This window comes from Micromys minutus (assembly GCF_963924665.1).
Source record: "Micromys minutus genome assembly, chromosome: 1".
NCBI classification, from domain to species: domain Eukaryota; kingdom Metazoa; phylum Chordata; class Mammalia; order Rodentia; family Muridae; genus Micromys; species Micromys minutus.
Genome location: NC_137969.1, coordinates 179,321,344 through 179,336,868, shown reverse-complemented (window position 1 = coordinate 179,336,868; position 15,525 = coordinate 179,321,344). Strand labels below are relative to the sequence as shown.

The following is a 15,525-nucleotide window of genomic DNA, read 5'->3' as shown; positions in this document are numbered from 1 at the left end:
TGGATGGGCGGGGTAGGAAAGGACTCAGGAGAGAAGGAGCTCTGCAAGTGCTAAAATTCAAGAGCTTCCACCAATGCCAACCCGGAACCAGAACCCCGAACCAGAGCCGACAGTTTGCAACCTGTGTTCTCAGGGCCGGAGCAAAATGGTGGTGCACTAGCAGCATCAGGAGCAAGGGGAGTAACCCCAAATGTAGAAGGATGTATAAGACATGACATATTAAAAAAAAATACAGAGAAAACACTGTTTTCTGTAAATCTTAAATTCAGGTTCTTTTGCCTTTTTAAAACTAAATCCATGTTGAAGAAGAAGAAGAAGAAGAAGAAGAAGAAGAAGAAGAAGAAGAAGAAGAAGAAGAAGAAGAAGAAGAAGAAGAAGAAGAAGAAGAAGAAGAAGAAGAAGAAGAAGAAGAAGAAGAAGAAGAAGAAGAAGAAGAAGAAGAAGAAGAAGAAGAAGAAGAAGAAGAAGAAGAAGAAGAAGAAGAAGAAGAAGAAGAAGAAGAAGAAGAAGAAGAAGAAGAAGAAGAAGAAGAAGAAGAAGAAGAAGAAGAAGAAGAAGAAGAAGAAGAAGAAGAAGAAGAAGAAGAAGAAGAAGAAGAAGAAGAGCCAGAGCTACAGGCAGTTTCCAGGAAACACTCTCCACCCCTCCACATGCCACCCTCCCTTCTCCAGACTTAGTCTCCTGGGAGAGGATGACAAACAGGCTTGTTTGAAGTGGCTTCACCATCTTGTTAGGGAAGAGTCCTTATCCTTCCCATTCTGTTTGTGTTCTTCTAGGAAAGAAAAGAAAAAGTTGTCTCGTTCAGGATGACCCATGAGAATCCAGGAGGGAGCCTCGGTTTTCTTGTATGTCACAGAAAGGAAAAGAACCCACTGCCTGTACCTGGCTAAGAGCAGTCATACTTTGAAACTAAGACGGGTTCTCTCCTGGGTAAAAGGCTGGGATACCTGCGTGTTCTCTTTGCATCTTCATCTTTATTGGTTCGGTTTTATTTTTCCCTACATAACATAAACAACACCATGACTTACATAATGAAGGCATATCTCCCTTGGTGAAGCAGAGGGGCTTTGGAGATTTGGGGGGCATGTAACTAATCTTCTCAGAGTGGCTATCTTCACTTATTGTGGGAGTAAAATCTTGGCCCTCCCAGAGTTGCTCCAAAGCTCCAAAGACTGTGATGTCTGTGAAGGGCAAACACAGGGTCTCTACCTGGAGCAACGGGTACAAGCTGTGTAAGCACTCACAGCAGCCTCTAGAACATCATCAGAGGTGACGGGTGGATGCATACCTCTCTTCTGGACCAACAAAGCATCCGACTACAAATGCTTAGTCACACAAAGTGACTCGGGACCCTAGGGGCCCTCCAAACTCTGGCTATGGCAAAAACAGCCCCACCCTTAATCCTTGTTCAAACTCTGACCCAAGATTTATGGGAAAATCCCCAAAGGGCAGAACACCAGTATGCTGCTATTCGGTGTTTTCAAGCCTAGAATGCAGACTGTATATCTGAGGCAGCACACCAACTTGCTGTTTGTATTTTCTACTCCACCAACTTTAAGGCATAACTGCCGCCCTGCCTTTCCCCTTGGGCATGCACACATGCTCTTTTGGATAGAAAGACTAATCTCTGAGCCACCACACTGAGTACTCCTAGCCCTCAAGTTTATCAGAACCACTGAATGTTCCCACTGTAAAAGCACACACTGAATGTGGGTTATAGTTCACCAGGGGTCTTGGAGGATGTAGTGGCTGACATGAACCCTGAGTTATACCCCTCTGTTATCTTGTTTCACGTTCATGACGCCTTTAGCAGGTAGTATCAATGTGCAGCTAACAAACCAAAACCAGACACCTAGAGAGTAAATCTGCAGACTCCAAGGAACTGGTAATAACAATCACTGTAGTTAACACTTGACTTCACTCTGTGCTGGAGAGGGTTTTTTCCCCTCCTTTTCAGAGACTTTACATGAATAAACTAATTTAATTCTCATATAGGTCATAGGACCTTAGGGACCATCATGATCCCCACTTAATAGAAGAAGAAATCTCTATGGATGCACAGAGAGTCAAATTGTTCACGGGCCCAGTGATGATAGCTAGAAGCTCTCTGTTTGCAAGCCAGGTTATCCTCTTAGCTGGAGGTGAGATGTGAACTAGGGTCTGACTCCAGTGCACATTCTTACTGGCCTGATGTTAGCTTCATATGGTTTCCTCCGCCCCTAGAAACTTACCTGTCGGCTGTGCCCTGGGCTGGATATACTTGAAGGACTGGATTGTGATAAAGCTAGGCCGCTATTTTTTCCAACCTGAAAGACACCATGAACCCCCATTCAGACAGAGGAAACTTGGAAATGACCTTCTGATGTCATATGTGGTCAGGGCAGAACAGTACTACATGCCTTTCTCCCCCAGTTACTCAGAATAGATACTTCCAACTGGAATGGAATGAAAGGGGACAACAGTTTATGGGGTCTTTGAGCATGCCTGTCTCTCAGAGATAAAACAGAGATGGGAACTCTTAATTTTGCACTTCAGATGTGCACACTGCATGAGGCAGAGCATGTCACTCTCCACCTCAAGAGGCCATAAGCTCGTGCACCCCTGACCACAGTGCAAGGCCACTCTGTTTCTAACCCTGGTTCCTCGGGGGTTCGACAGATAATGCACCAGGTCTGTAGGCTAGGAGATCCAGAATTCAGCCTCTTGTTCTTCCAAAAACCAGCGATCTTGCTGGGCTGCCCTTGTGTGTGCAGGGCAGGAGGAGAGGGATGCTTTTCCCTGCCTGGCAGGGTCCCTGAGGTAGCAAGGCGGAGGACATATGTACCCTCTCTGTGCAACTGTCCTTGGCCTCTGGTTGGGTGGGCTCTGAGGGTAGCTGATGACAGTCTCGTGATCCCAGCTCTTTTACAAAGGCAGTTCTTGCCCCCAACCTCAAAACAGCCCCTCCACTGTCCTCATCCCTGCTTTGCACATGGGCACATAGCTGTCATTCATAGTACTGCTCTGCATAGTACCTCAGTGGGAAATCCCGGCTTTTTACTTCCCAGATACAATAAGAAGAAACTGCAAGTTGTCTTCCAGGCACTCAGCTTCGTTTTGGATGTCTTTTTAGAGACAGGATCTCACGTAGCCCAGGCTGGCCTGGAATTCACTATGTAGCTGAGGTTAACCTTGAACTCCCGATCCTCCTACCTCCATCCTCCCAGGGCTGGGACTGATCACTGATACCTGGCTCTCATCTTAGGTTTCTTGAGCTCTCTTCTAACAGAAGTGACAATAGATGCCAAAAGCCTTTTCCTTTTCCTAATATCTGAAAATGTCTAGTGGAGTCTAGCCACAGCTGTTTCTCAGTGGCCAGATGACAAGTACTGAGCTATCACCATGTTGGGGGTTGGGTGCTGCCTGGCCTTCGGGCAGTTGTCAAGGCTCTCCTGGTACACATTTGCTGACTCATCGCCCTGACTAAGCATTTCAGACATCTGGGAGCCAACAGGCCAGTACTCCATCCAAAGGCACTGCAGACTTGACAGGGCTAAGAGCCTGGGTTTAAGCCCAACTCCTGGGATTAAGTCTCAGCCTCACTGTTCACTTGCAGTGTAACCATGGGAACCTGTTTGGGGGACTGGGGGCCATCAGTTGCATTCGGTCCACTGCTAGGACTTGATCTAAGATGAAGAAAGCAATATGACTCTGCTGCCCCATGGGAGGCCGCAGGTCGGTGCAGTGAGTCGTCCTGCATAGCAACGCGTTGGAAACAGACTCCTTGATCTTATCCCCAGCCTGCTCACCTTCAATCTGCCTTTTCACCTAGATCTCCGGGTGTATTGTGGGTACTCGTTCCAGTATAAGAAGCTGTGTGTGCCTCCTTCTGTGTCTACAGAGGATGCTGGCTGTTCCCCAGATAGGATCTGGAGGCTGCTGGCTGTATGTGACTTTGGAGGACCGGTGTCTGGTCTCACTTAGACCAAGACTGCAGCTGTCTGGTCCTTGCTCCTGTGGGTGCTTGTGAACACCCCTCGGGAGGTGCTCTTCTTGGGGTTTTTTGAAGTGTCAATATATGCATTAAAGCAGTAGTTCTCAGTAAAGTAAAGTAGGGGATGCAGATCAGCTGTCCCGTGTAATAGATGTTTATATGTGATTCCTAAGAGTAGCAAATTACGGGTGTGAAGTAGCAACAAAAAGTAATTTCACGTTTAGGGTCACAACAACATGAGGGACTGTTTTAAAGGGTTGCAGCATCAGGAAGGTTGAGAACTGCTGCATTAAACCATCTTTTAATAACCGTCTTCCACATCTCCAAAGTCCCTATCCTTAAAGGGGCTGGACTTAGGGTGTTAGTTCCATGGTGGTAAACCTGGGCCATTGTTTCCAGAACAGCTCTCAACGGAGCAGGCTGAGGAACCTAGGGCCGCCCTAACCTTCCAGCTCCGAGCTCCCATCTGAGTTGTAGGGGACTATAATCAGTGGCTCTCCCAGTCCGAGGAGATAGCCTGGACTGGGAACTGGAGCAAAGTCCAAGGGAAAATGCAGCTCTTCTTGGGTCATTTAGACCTCTCCGCTTCCTTGCAGATCACACTTTTGTGGGTAGCCTGCCACTGAGTACTACTCCTTTGCCACAGGGCGCAAGGTGCAGGGTTGTGCTTTGGGAAGGGACGAGCTATATCATATATTGGGAAGGGAGGACAGTCACCTGGAGCTGGATGCTCACTCAGGCTGCCACTGCAGGTGGTACCTGACATCACTTAACCAGCCTGGGTTTCAGGCTCATCCTGAGGGGGATTCCCAACAGATCAGATCAAACCTCTTAGCAACAGAACTCTTTAATGAAGTAGGCCTTGTATAAAAACCTCAAGATTCAAAACAGACAAAAGGAATGGGGGAACTCGGAGACTCTTTGTGCCTCGGTTTACCCATCCATTAAGTGGCAGCCATTTTGTACCCTCTGTGCTGGGTTGTTGTGAGGACTGAAGGAAGTGGTTTACTGTAAAGTGCTCAGAACAGGGACTAGCAAAGCCCTACCAAGAATTCTCGGAGCCCATGGGGAACCCTGGGAAAGGAGCCATGCTTGCGTTACCTATCTGAGCCACCTGGCCAAGCAAGGGCGCTGCCCAGCTCCCCCTACCCCCCAGAGCCGATGAAGGCAGTGCCAGGAGTTCCCTTACCTGCCGAGAGGAGGTGCTGTTAACGGGATCGGGCACCGGTGCAAGAAGGCTGGGTGGGTTCTTTTTGTGAACGCTATTCATACCAGGCATTTTAGTGATCTTACAGGCTTTGCTACTAGGACTTGAATTCTTACGCTTTTTTCCTTCTGATTTGTCAAAAGAGAGGGGCAGAGAAGACACAGCATTGTGTGAGGCCAGAGAGAGGTCCCCTGCATGGAGCGCAAGGGAGGGCACGGAGAGGGGACAGGAGCCACTGCTGCTACCCACAGCGCCCACCTGTCTCACTATGTCCATGGGGCCGCTGGGCAGTGAGGTCCGTCCTGAGGGCTCCAACTTGGCACTGAGTGGGCTTACCCCGTTATTTGAGTTGTGCACAGACAAACTGTTATAGGGAGGGGCTGCCTGATAGGAGTTCAAAGCGGAACTGGCATTCAGAACGCAGTTTTTTTTGTGGGGCCCTGACAATGGAGACGAGAGGGGAGCCTGCAAGGATAAGGAGGAGGAGGAAGTCGAGGACTGCGGCTTCCGCTTTTTGTTACTTGGAGATTCGTCGCTACGAGCGGACAGGTCTTTCACTTTTGAGGATTTGCTGGTTTTGGTTTTGGATGGCTTGTGGGATGGGGAAGGAATGACAGCTGGTATCGGGGACACGGCGGATGGGGCCTTGAAGTTTGAGTCCATGATGCTGAGGGTTGCAGCCACATGGGGGAAAGCTGTGGTGTGGGACATGAGGACGCGTGGGTCCGGCGATGCCACAAAAGCTGCGTCTGAGAGCATGGCTGATGTCATTATGTAAGAAGAGGTGAGTCTCGAGCTGATGGGAGCTGAAGGAAGATACACAGCACTGGGGTTGCTGAAAGGCTGCAAAACGGATGCTGGAACAGGGGTGGTGATGTGGGCTGCTGGCGAGGGCATGGGGCTATCTGCCGCAGGAGGGATCTTCCTAAACACGAGAGAAGAGCCAGAGAGAAACAGTGAGACATCGTGTTGGCATCGCCTGGGAGCCTGGGTGAGCTTTGATCGGCAGGGCTACAGAGGACACCCAGCAGGACCAGACTATGGAGAATGAAGCCTTGAAGGATGATCTGAAGGATGGCCCTTCCTTAAGCTGCCCACTAAAGCAATATCAGCATCTTTCTTAACACGTTCAGAGCCGGTTCTCCACACTTAGCTACCAGAGACTGGCTCTTTTGGGTTCACAAATAAAAAACAAATGCTGTCAAGGCTGTTAACTATCCTGAGCAGTCTCCCCCACCTCACACGCCTTTGGCAGTGATAAAAAGTGGATGAGGAAAAGAGGCCTTGGCCACCTGGACATGCCCCCCCCCCCCATGTCCCCTGCCTACTGCAACCTCTTTTATTCCCATTTTCTCCTCTCCGCTTTTGGCTGGACCCATTTTGGAAAACACATTTTCCCCACTTGTCAGCATCCCCTTGTCATTGGTACCCAGTGCCTCTGGCTACTCCAGGGAGAGAGAGAGAGGCGATTCCATTTTAGCTCATGGCAACTGGATGTGGTGTCCATGGAAAGTCAGGAGCTTGGGAAATGATATCAAGTTGCTCAAACTTAGGGCAACAGTTTTTTTTTTTTTTTTCCTTCTCTTTCTCATTCTGGGTAGGGGTGGCATGAGACTGCCCTTCCATAAGTCGCTGGGCTGGGAGAAGGTGAGTGTCCTGTACCCTTGTGTGTCCAGAGGGGACCAGGAGCTTAGGGGCAGGATATGAGCAGGACAACATGGGAACAGAGGAGAGATGGGAAAGCCACTGTTTTCTTGATCGGCTTTCTTAAAATTGGCATCAGGGCAGGGGTGGCGCTGCCTAAGGGGACAGTCCTTGGAGCCAATCCCAACATCAGGTAAGGTGCCATCCTTAAGGCTTCTGCATACTTGGTCTTGTACTCGTGGTCTTCCTGCTTCAGCCTTCTAAGTGTGGGATTATAAACATGTGGAAGGAAATGCTTAGCCATAGACCCTTTGGACTTGGGTTGGAAATGACTCCCACTTCCACTTCATGGCTTAGACCCAAACTGCTGCTACTCTTGGGACCTGGAATGGCAGGGAGAGGGAAGCCCGGGGGCCGGCATGGCTGTCACAGGATTACATCCTGCTCCCCAATTTTGTAAGAAGTAAGTGACCTTATCAACAAGAGAATGCTTTCAAGTTACTTTTTTTTTTCCTTTGTAGCTCTCTCTGCTTGTTTCCCTGGTGTCTGTTTTCAGGAGCTTTCCTTCTCTGAAGCAGCACCAGGAGGCAAGCTTGAGGCAGAGGGAAAAACGGGGCTTGCACAGCCCCTTCTCCTCTGCCAGCCACCTCTGGCTGATAGGGAAACCCTCTCCTAGCATTCCCTTCTGAAGATCACAGGTCCGCCTCTTGTAGGAGCGCCTATGGCTTCCATGTCTAAGGTGGGACCCAGCGGCATCCTTGAGAACAGAGGCACAGTGCCTTTGAAACTGTCAGACCGAGGAGATCAAATACAAGAGAAGAGCGTGGCCAACCCCACAGCAGCCATGATGGCATCTGAGAACTTCCTTCCTCCTCCAGCCCATGGTACATCAAAGCTCTTGCTGGCCCTATAGACAAGATGCTGCACAGGTAACTTTTGGCCATGGATGAATGGGTGTATGAACAGATGGATGAATGGAGAAGTGGATGGGAAAGCAGGTGATCTCAGCAGCCACACAACGGTATTGTCAGGGACTATGCATGCTGGGCAGGGGTTCCCATGGAGGCAAACCTTGGAGGTCTGCACACGTCCTTACAACTGTCTGGCCCTGCATGAGGCTCTCCTGACAGGGCGAGGGCACATTCTGGGAGGCACTAGCCATTCTCCTGCTGCCTTTCTTACCCCACAGTGGCACGGCAGGTGCTCCCTAACCCTGGCTTATGGTCTTTCCATCTAAATTCAGAAAAAGAGACAGTGGCCGAGGTTTGACCATGATTTGTTATACGAGTAATTTACAAGTTCCAGACAGTTAATTTACTTAAGGGGATGGGTCTTCAGTTGGGGACCTCGAGTAAGATACATCTTACTGTCCCGGTTTATATTTTTCTCATTAAACAGTATAAATACCTCAAATTGTGCAGACAGGCAGAATTGAAGTCCTAAATCTTACTTGGCCCCTGCCCAAGACTGGAATGGCTGCTACTTCTGGTATCCTTTCTAGACCTATCTTTCCTCTCCTCTTTAACCCTCAGAGGTAAACGAGAAGTGGGAAGAACTGTCCCTGCAAGCCTTTCCCCCCATGCTAAGCAGTTTCGATGTTTCCTAGGTGCCCAATGGCAGCCGGTTTCACCTTTGCTGAGCTGCCTGGCTTAGGCTTTGCACATGGCCTACAGGAAGTCCCATATAAAAGCCCAGAGATGTGATCAAATTCCTGACAGCTCCCATCCTCCCATGCCGGCTGGCGTGGGGATCCAGATGCTGACCTGGCTGAAAGAGAGTACTGTGTTGGCGTCTCCTGATGCAGAGTTAAATGCTTGTTAAAGAAAAAAGAGTCTTGGCCGTTCCTTTTCTTCCTAATGTCTTCCATGCCCCCATCGGCTGCCATCCCTCCAGGTTCGGGCCCTTCAGGGCCTGGAGTTTGGGCAGCGAGGTTGAGAGGGCAGCGGGGTGCTACGCTCTCCAGAGTTGACACCCAGGCAGCCCCAATGTTGCTCAGTGACAGCAGATTGGTTAGGCAAGTCCTGAACAGAGGGGAGGGACCTGATGCCCTGTGGCTCGGGCTTCTGTGCCTGAGGAGGAAAGGAATATTGGAGCTTGAGCTGACAGAGCACCAGCGAGTGAAATACAGATCAACACATTCCTTCCATGTGCCAGGGACGTACACTTCTACAACACAGGAGATCAGAGAGCTGGGAGAAGCACCAGGGTTGGCTTCCATGTTTGGAAGTTAATGCAGAGGGCTAGGCCACCAAATAACCAACAACTATGTCATTCCTAAGCAGGACTTTCTAAGATTCTAAATGCAATACACACAGAAATTAATGATGCCTCGTAGACCAGCAGGGCAGTCACGCACATAAGAAGACATTATAAGCTTCTCTTGTGGCCCTTTCCTAGTTAATATACCAGCATCCTGTCCTGAGTCCCGGGAGTGCTTAACAGAAACAATGGGGACCCAGGTCTCTGTGTACAAAGGGGATAAGCTGACAGAGCTGCCTGGGGAGAGGAGCAGGCTGTCGGCTCTATTCCATCTGTTCCTCAAGATGCCCTGCAGCCTCTGCTCGGTGTCACTGGGCAGGCTGAGGATCTCAACTGTTACTGAGACCCAGATTGACAAGATCCATCATCCTTTTTACTGGAGCACACACTCAAGGTCTTAGGAGGAGTGTGGGGTGGGGACATTCAGAGGTTGGTGAAATGGGCAAAACATAGCCTCTTATATGTCACAGTTGAGAGAGTCCAGGTTTACTATTCCTACCCAAGAGCACTCTAGGTTTCTCCCCTTTCTGTACATCCCCGATAAAATGCAAGCACATTGGGAAATGTTGGAGAATAAACAATGGGTCATAAGCTGGACTTTAGAGGAGAGAGAGAAGAAGAGGTGAGGAGAGGGCCCTAGGGAGATGGGGAGGGCCAAAGACAAACTTAACCAACTTCACAACATCGCTCAGAATCTGCCCTATTGACCACTGTATATAGTTTTTAATGAGGACAGCAATGAGAGAGTCATTGTGTATAATCACTATGAAAGTTTTTACCATTGTTCCTGAACCATTCACATCACAAACAGAGCACATTCTTAACATCTTTTGACAATCTGAAGAGTGCTTTGTTTTGTTTTTTCTTAAAAAGCCCCATAATTCTATGGAACAAATTTGATTTTACCTTACCGTCCCTTTCATCTGGTTGAGAATATTACCAACACAACAACCATCTCCCAAGAAGACAAAGCAAACAGCCCATTATCCGTGTTTCCAAAATGCTATCAATCTGAGCTGACATTGTGGAGTCAGTCATTAATCCTGGCTTCAGGCTTATTTTTGTCTATGGCAAGCCAAGTGCTGGGGCTTGTCTACAAGCTTAGGGCTTGGGCAATGGCGAAACAGCTCTCATCTCAGACCTCAAAGAAACCTTTGCCTACTTACTTCCACATCTGCGAATTCAAGTGTTTTTCTACCATGGAGTTCAGTGCGAAGCGAAATCGATCCCATCTTCTGTCAAACACATAATATCCTCGTCCCATGAGGCGACTCCCGAATGAGCAGAACTATGAGGGGGGAAGCATTTTAATTTTGATTACAGGTTAATAAGCTACACAGAGAAAAATAACATTTGCATAAAAACACACAGGGGTACCGTTTTATCCAAAAGAAAAGAAGCAACTGGTGCTGAAGCCAGAAACATTTCTGTGATGTTGTAGTTTGAGTTCTGGGTTGCCAGCAGAAGCTCGAATTTAAGCTGGTGATTGTGCCATTCAGTTTTCTGTGGCACGGGGGGCCACGCTCTCTACTTGTGGGATGGAGCCAATGGTTTAGGATAGAAAACAAGAGAGCAACTGCACCCAGGGAGCCTTTGCTGCTCCATCTGCTCATCACACCTCCCATTATCTCTAGGAACTTGGGCTTCCCTGCCTCCATCCTAGGGGGAAACAGGTTGGTTCTTCCCACCTGAGGCCATAGAACTTCCTCCAGGTGAACTGTCATCCCATGTCATTCCATATATATATATCTGGCTGGATAGATGGCTCAGCAGTTCAGAGCACTGACTGCTCTTCCAGAGGTCCTGATTTCAATTCCCAGCAACCACATGGTGGCTCACAACCATCTGTAATGGGATCTGACACCCTCTGCTGGTGTGTTTGAAAGTAGCTACAGTGTACTCGTATAAATAAAATAAATATTTTTTTAAAAAAGAAAAACTCAAAAAAGAGGCGTCAGTTCATAAAGATTAAAAGACATAAAAAAAAAAAAACTTGAGTTGTTTAATGAATTGGATTCGAAGGATTTAAAAAACAAAGCAAAACAAAACAAAAGATACATGTCTGTGTGAGAGCGTGAGATCCCTGGATCTGGAGTCACAGACATTTGAGAGCTACCATGTAGTTGTTGGGAATTGAACCTGGGTCCTCTGGGAGAGCAGCCAGTGCTCTTAATGGCTGGTATCACTCCAACCCCTAAAATACTTTGTATTTTGTTTTGTTTTCCTGAGGCAGGGTCTCTCACTATGGAGCTCTGGCTATCCTGGAACTCACTATATAGACCAAGCTGGCCTTGAACTCATAGAGATCTTTATGCCTCCGCCATAGCTGCATGCTTCATCTGCCTTTATAAGATGCTCAGGAATACACTACAACTTTGAGCTCTCTAGGTACCCAGTCCCCTCTGACTGTTGTTTCCTTTTTGGAAACTATGATCCTATCCTTTGATACTGTGATGGTTTGTATATGCTTGGCCAGAACGTGGCACCATTAGAAGGTATAGCTGAGTTGGAGTAGGTGTGTCACTGTGGGCATGGGCTTTAACACTCTTGCCCTAGCTGCCTGGGACCCCTTCAGATGAAAATGTAGGACTTTCAGTTCACTCATCAGGAAGCAGAATTAGCATCAAAATACAAACAGCACCAGGGCAAACCCACAACAGAGATCACTTAGACTCTTTATATATACAAAATTACATATGTGATGCCTATGTATGGGGACTTTGTTCTCTTCTTCCTCAGTATAGGAATCATGGAGATTAGGAATTTTAAAACGGGGATTAGGATTCAGGGAGCTGAGGCAGGAGAATTATGAGTTCGAAGCCACATAGTGAGACCATCTTTAGAAAAACAAAAACAAACACACATAGAGAACACACTTCTTTTCTAAGTGAACTAAAAAGTCCCACAGAAATGTTTAAAACAGACCACTGCATTTAAAACTTATGGCTAAAATATTCGAGCATTTCATAAACACTGATTGGCATGTGGGATAACTGGAGGCCAGTAGACAGAAATGCAGGAAGCAACCTCTGAGAAGGTGACATTCGGTGGGTCTAGAGCTCAGGAAAGTCTGCACATGACTCTGTAATTCAAATGGCACTTTTCCCATGCCCCCCCCCCCCCGGCCTCCAGCAGTTCCCTGGCTCCAAGCCCAGACTTAGTGCTGGATTGGCACCCATTCCGCAAAGGCATCCTGGAGGAGCCTATGGAACCATTCACAGAGGAACTGCAGGGTCTTCCCTTTGTTCTGTGTGAAAACCCTGCTACCCACAAAATCGGATAACACAAACGACTTACTACAGCACGTTCTTACTGACCAAGGAGGAAAACATAGTAACTCTTCAGCATAGAAACTCATCTCCACCTCTCTGTGGGAGCTGTTCCTGGTGTGATTATCACTTCCTTTACCAGATCAATTGCTAAGGATACATTGAGCAAGGGAGACATACATACACACACACACACACACACACACACACACATATATATATATATATATATATATATATAATTTAGTATGTCAGTTGTTCATGAAGAAAAAAGAAAAGGACAAAGCAAAAAAAAAAAAAACAATGTTTTTTTCTTTTTGATTAGCAAAACATTAAGGGCCTATAATGCCCTGTAAATGTGCCTAGTGTCCTAAAGCAGCTTGCCCTGTGGACAGACTTCTTGATGCTCTCTAGATCTTGGCCTTTGGGAGAAGCCAGTATCTCTTTCAGACTTGGAGGCCCCTTTGGTTTTGGCTATCAGCGTATCTAATACTGCTTAGATTTGAGGAAGCAGGCACCGTGTACCTTGGAGCTGCATGCAGATCTTCACTGTGGCAGATCCTGCTGCCACTGTCCTCTGCAGTGTCCTGCCTTACTTGGCCCTGGCATCTCTTTTCTAGCATAGCCACACTTTTGTCTTAATCTCGTGTGTGCAGCAGTTACAGAGGAGATGCGTCTCCTTCCAGACCTTCGAATGAGGCACAGCTGAGTCACTACATTCCTTTTCTCTCTGCCACCTGCCAGTGTATAATGTAGATAGCGTTCTACTACATACATGGAGACATCTGTCAGGGTTTCATGGAAGCTCTTGCTTTGTATATGAAGAAAATGTATCACCTTGGAAGACCCCCTTTTCTTGTGTGCCCCCTTCCGCTCTGTTTAGAATGTCACCTGGTGCTGATGTGACACAGGAGCTGTGGTCAATGTATTAAAATGTGAGCAGCAAATATGCGTACAGATGCAGTAGAGACTGGACCAAGGCTGAAAGAGCTGGTGCCTCTAGACTTCTCGCCATGGAAGATAATAAAACGTTCCTGTGTGAGCCTGGAGGCACTGGGTTTTCTACAGCGACTGACAAAATCATTACAGCTGGTCCCTCATTACTTCAGAACTGTCAAAGGTGAGCCACAGGTCACTGTCATCTCCAGAAATTGGGAAGTGGCACATGTGTGGAGGAGGAAGGACCAACCTTGTCTCCCTGCAGGACTGAGCTAACTTCCAAAACTCCTGAGATCTAGAGTCAGTCAGAGGTAATCCTGAAGGCTCCAGAACAAACCACCATAAGGGCCATGTTGCCAGGGACACAGCACTGGGCTCTGTAACTTCCTCTCTCAGAGGAAAACTTGGACAGGCCAACTGATGCCTTCATTTCCCCTTATGACACCAGGGACCATCTCAACTGTTAACTCATTCCCTCAAACAGCTTTCGTTGAAAAACAGTCATGGTGATACGAGACACTGTTCCTACCACCAGCTCTGTTCCCATATGGTCACACTAACAACAGTCAGACATAGAGCCATCGGGAATAATGACAAACTCTGGGTCCCTGTGTGGCTGCTAAGACAGCTTCTGGAGCAGGTGCATCTGGCTAACCCTGGACCAGAGGCTCTGTTTTTAGATGTGCAAAATCAGAAAGTTGGCTCCCAAGAGCACTCATACAAACGCCTTTTCTCGAGCAGTCTTAAGGGATTCCATATAGCCAGTGGGGAGCCCCTTCATTTCATTCCATGATGTTCAAGGACACCTCTTACGCCATTAAACTTTTGGGAAAGCCTTCTGATGAGACTCTCTACTCTGGAGCCCTTTCCTTAGGATTACAGGCCTGTGTTGTCATCCCCAAGGGGCCTTCAGAGCAACAGAGGACACAGTGTGGAAGAGACAGGACAGAGGAGGCCTACCGCAAGAGGTCTGGGGTGGTGTGTGGAGAACTGACAGTCTAGCTTCTCGGATTCGTCGGCTCCGTCCATCTCCCCTTCATCACTGGATAGTCGGCTGGCAAGGTCGCCTCCAGCTGGGGGCAGCGGAGGCTCTGGAGTGTAGCCGCTGTGGTTTGAAGATGTACTGCTGCTTATGCTGTTTGCAGATGATGGTCTATGGGTGAGAGGGGAGAGCACACAAGACAAGTTTTCTTCAGGAAATCAAATCCACCCATGTCGTGCCACCGAAAAGCAGCCTCGCCATGATGTCAGGGAGGGCGAGCCAGTGGCAACTCTCTAAGGGGAAAAATTAAGTCACGGGGTCGATAGCTCTCTGCGGGGACCCACTACCGTGAGCAGTACAGTGCTCTCTGGAGTACAACGCAAGCCCAAGGGGAAACCCCTAGTGTGAACATCTACAAGCATTCACCCAAGATCAAGTGTTACCAGCACTTTGGTCTATGTCCTTCCAGAATTCCTTAGTGTGCATACTTGAATTTAAAATAAATAAATAAATAAAAACCAACGGGATTTGAGACCGGATCTCAAGTATCCCAGGCCTTGAACTCAAGGCCTGGATGTAGTCAAGGAAGACCTTGACCTTCTAAGTCTCTTGCTTCTGTCTCCTGAGTATCTGGGGTCATAGGTTTACGACACCATGCCCAGTAGATGCAGTGCTGGGGGCTAACGTCAGGGGCTTTGAACATGTTAGGGAAGGCTCTACCAACTGGGTCATACTCTACTCCCAGCCGCTGAAACTGATTTTTTTTAAATTATTTTATTTTATGTGTAGGGGAATCTTGTCTGCACATACATGTACATTTGTTCATCCCTTGTGTGTTCGGGGTGTCTGAAGGGCCAAAAAGAACAAACTGGATCCTGATCTTACAGTCGGTTGTAAACTGCCATGTTAGCACTGGGAACTGGACACGAACCTAACTTTAAACATTTGTTTCTAAATTTTCTAAAAGGCTCTTGGGTAGTAGTTCAGCCATCGTGACAAACCCTCCTTATCCTTCAGGATAAAGGTAACTTGGATTTTGTTAACTGCATTTTGGTTAGACGGGAAAATTGCTTTTTGTTTGCTTGTTTTGTTTAATGAGATAGGGTCTCTAGGTAACCCTCGTTGGCCTAGAATTCTCTATGCAGACAAGGCTGGCTTCAGACACACAGAGATCTGCCTGCTTATGCTCAGGAGTGCTGGGATTAAAGACATCACCACATAGCCTGGCAAGATGCACACCGTGTAGCGGAGG

The 15,525-nt window shown here is 47.8% G+C and overlaps 1 protein-coding gene across 4 annotated transcripts in view; it reads right to left on the bottom strand.

Moving 5' to 3' along the window:
- Window positions 1-642: 642 nt before the first annotated feature.
- Window positions 643-15,525, bottom strand: part of ATXN7L1 (ataxin 7 like 1) — a gene marked incomplete at both ends in the record, with an annotated part of 213,476 nt that continues 198,593 nt past the window's right edge. Inside the window, 6 exons of one of the 4 annotated variants that reach the window (XM_080940377.1) lie at window positions 643-772; window positions 2,232-2,306; window positions 5,163-6,105; window positions 8,588-8,893; window positions 10,250-10,371; window positions 14,252-14,444. In XM_080940377.1, coding sequence (XP_080796503.1) covers window positions 731-772; window positions 2,232-2,306; window positions 5,163-6,105; window positions 8,588-8,893; window positions 10,250-10,371; window positions 14,252-14,444 — 1,681 coding nt within the window. Of the gene's footprint in view, window positions 773-2,231; window positions 2,307-5,015; window positions 6,106-8,587; window positions 8,894-10,249; window positions 10,372-14,251; window positions 14,445-15,525 lie in introns of those variants that run through there. The other 3 variants (XM_080940379.1, XM_080940376.1, XM_080940378.1) reach the window with 3 other exon arrangements.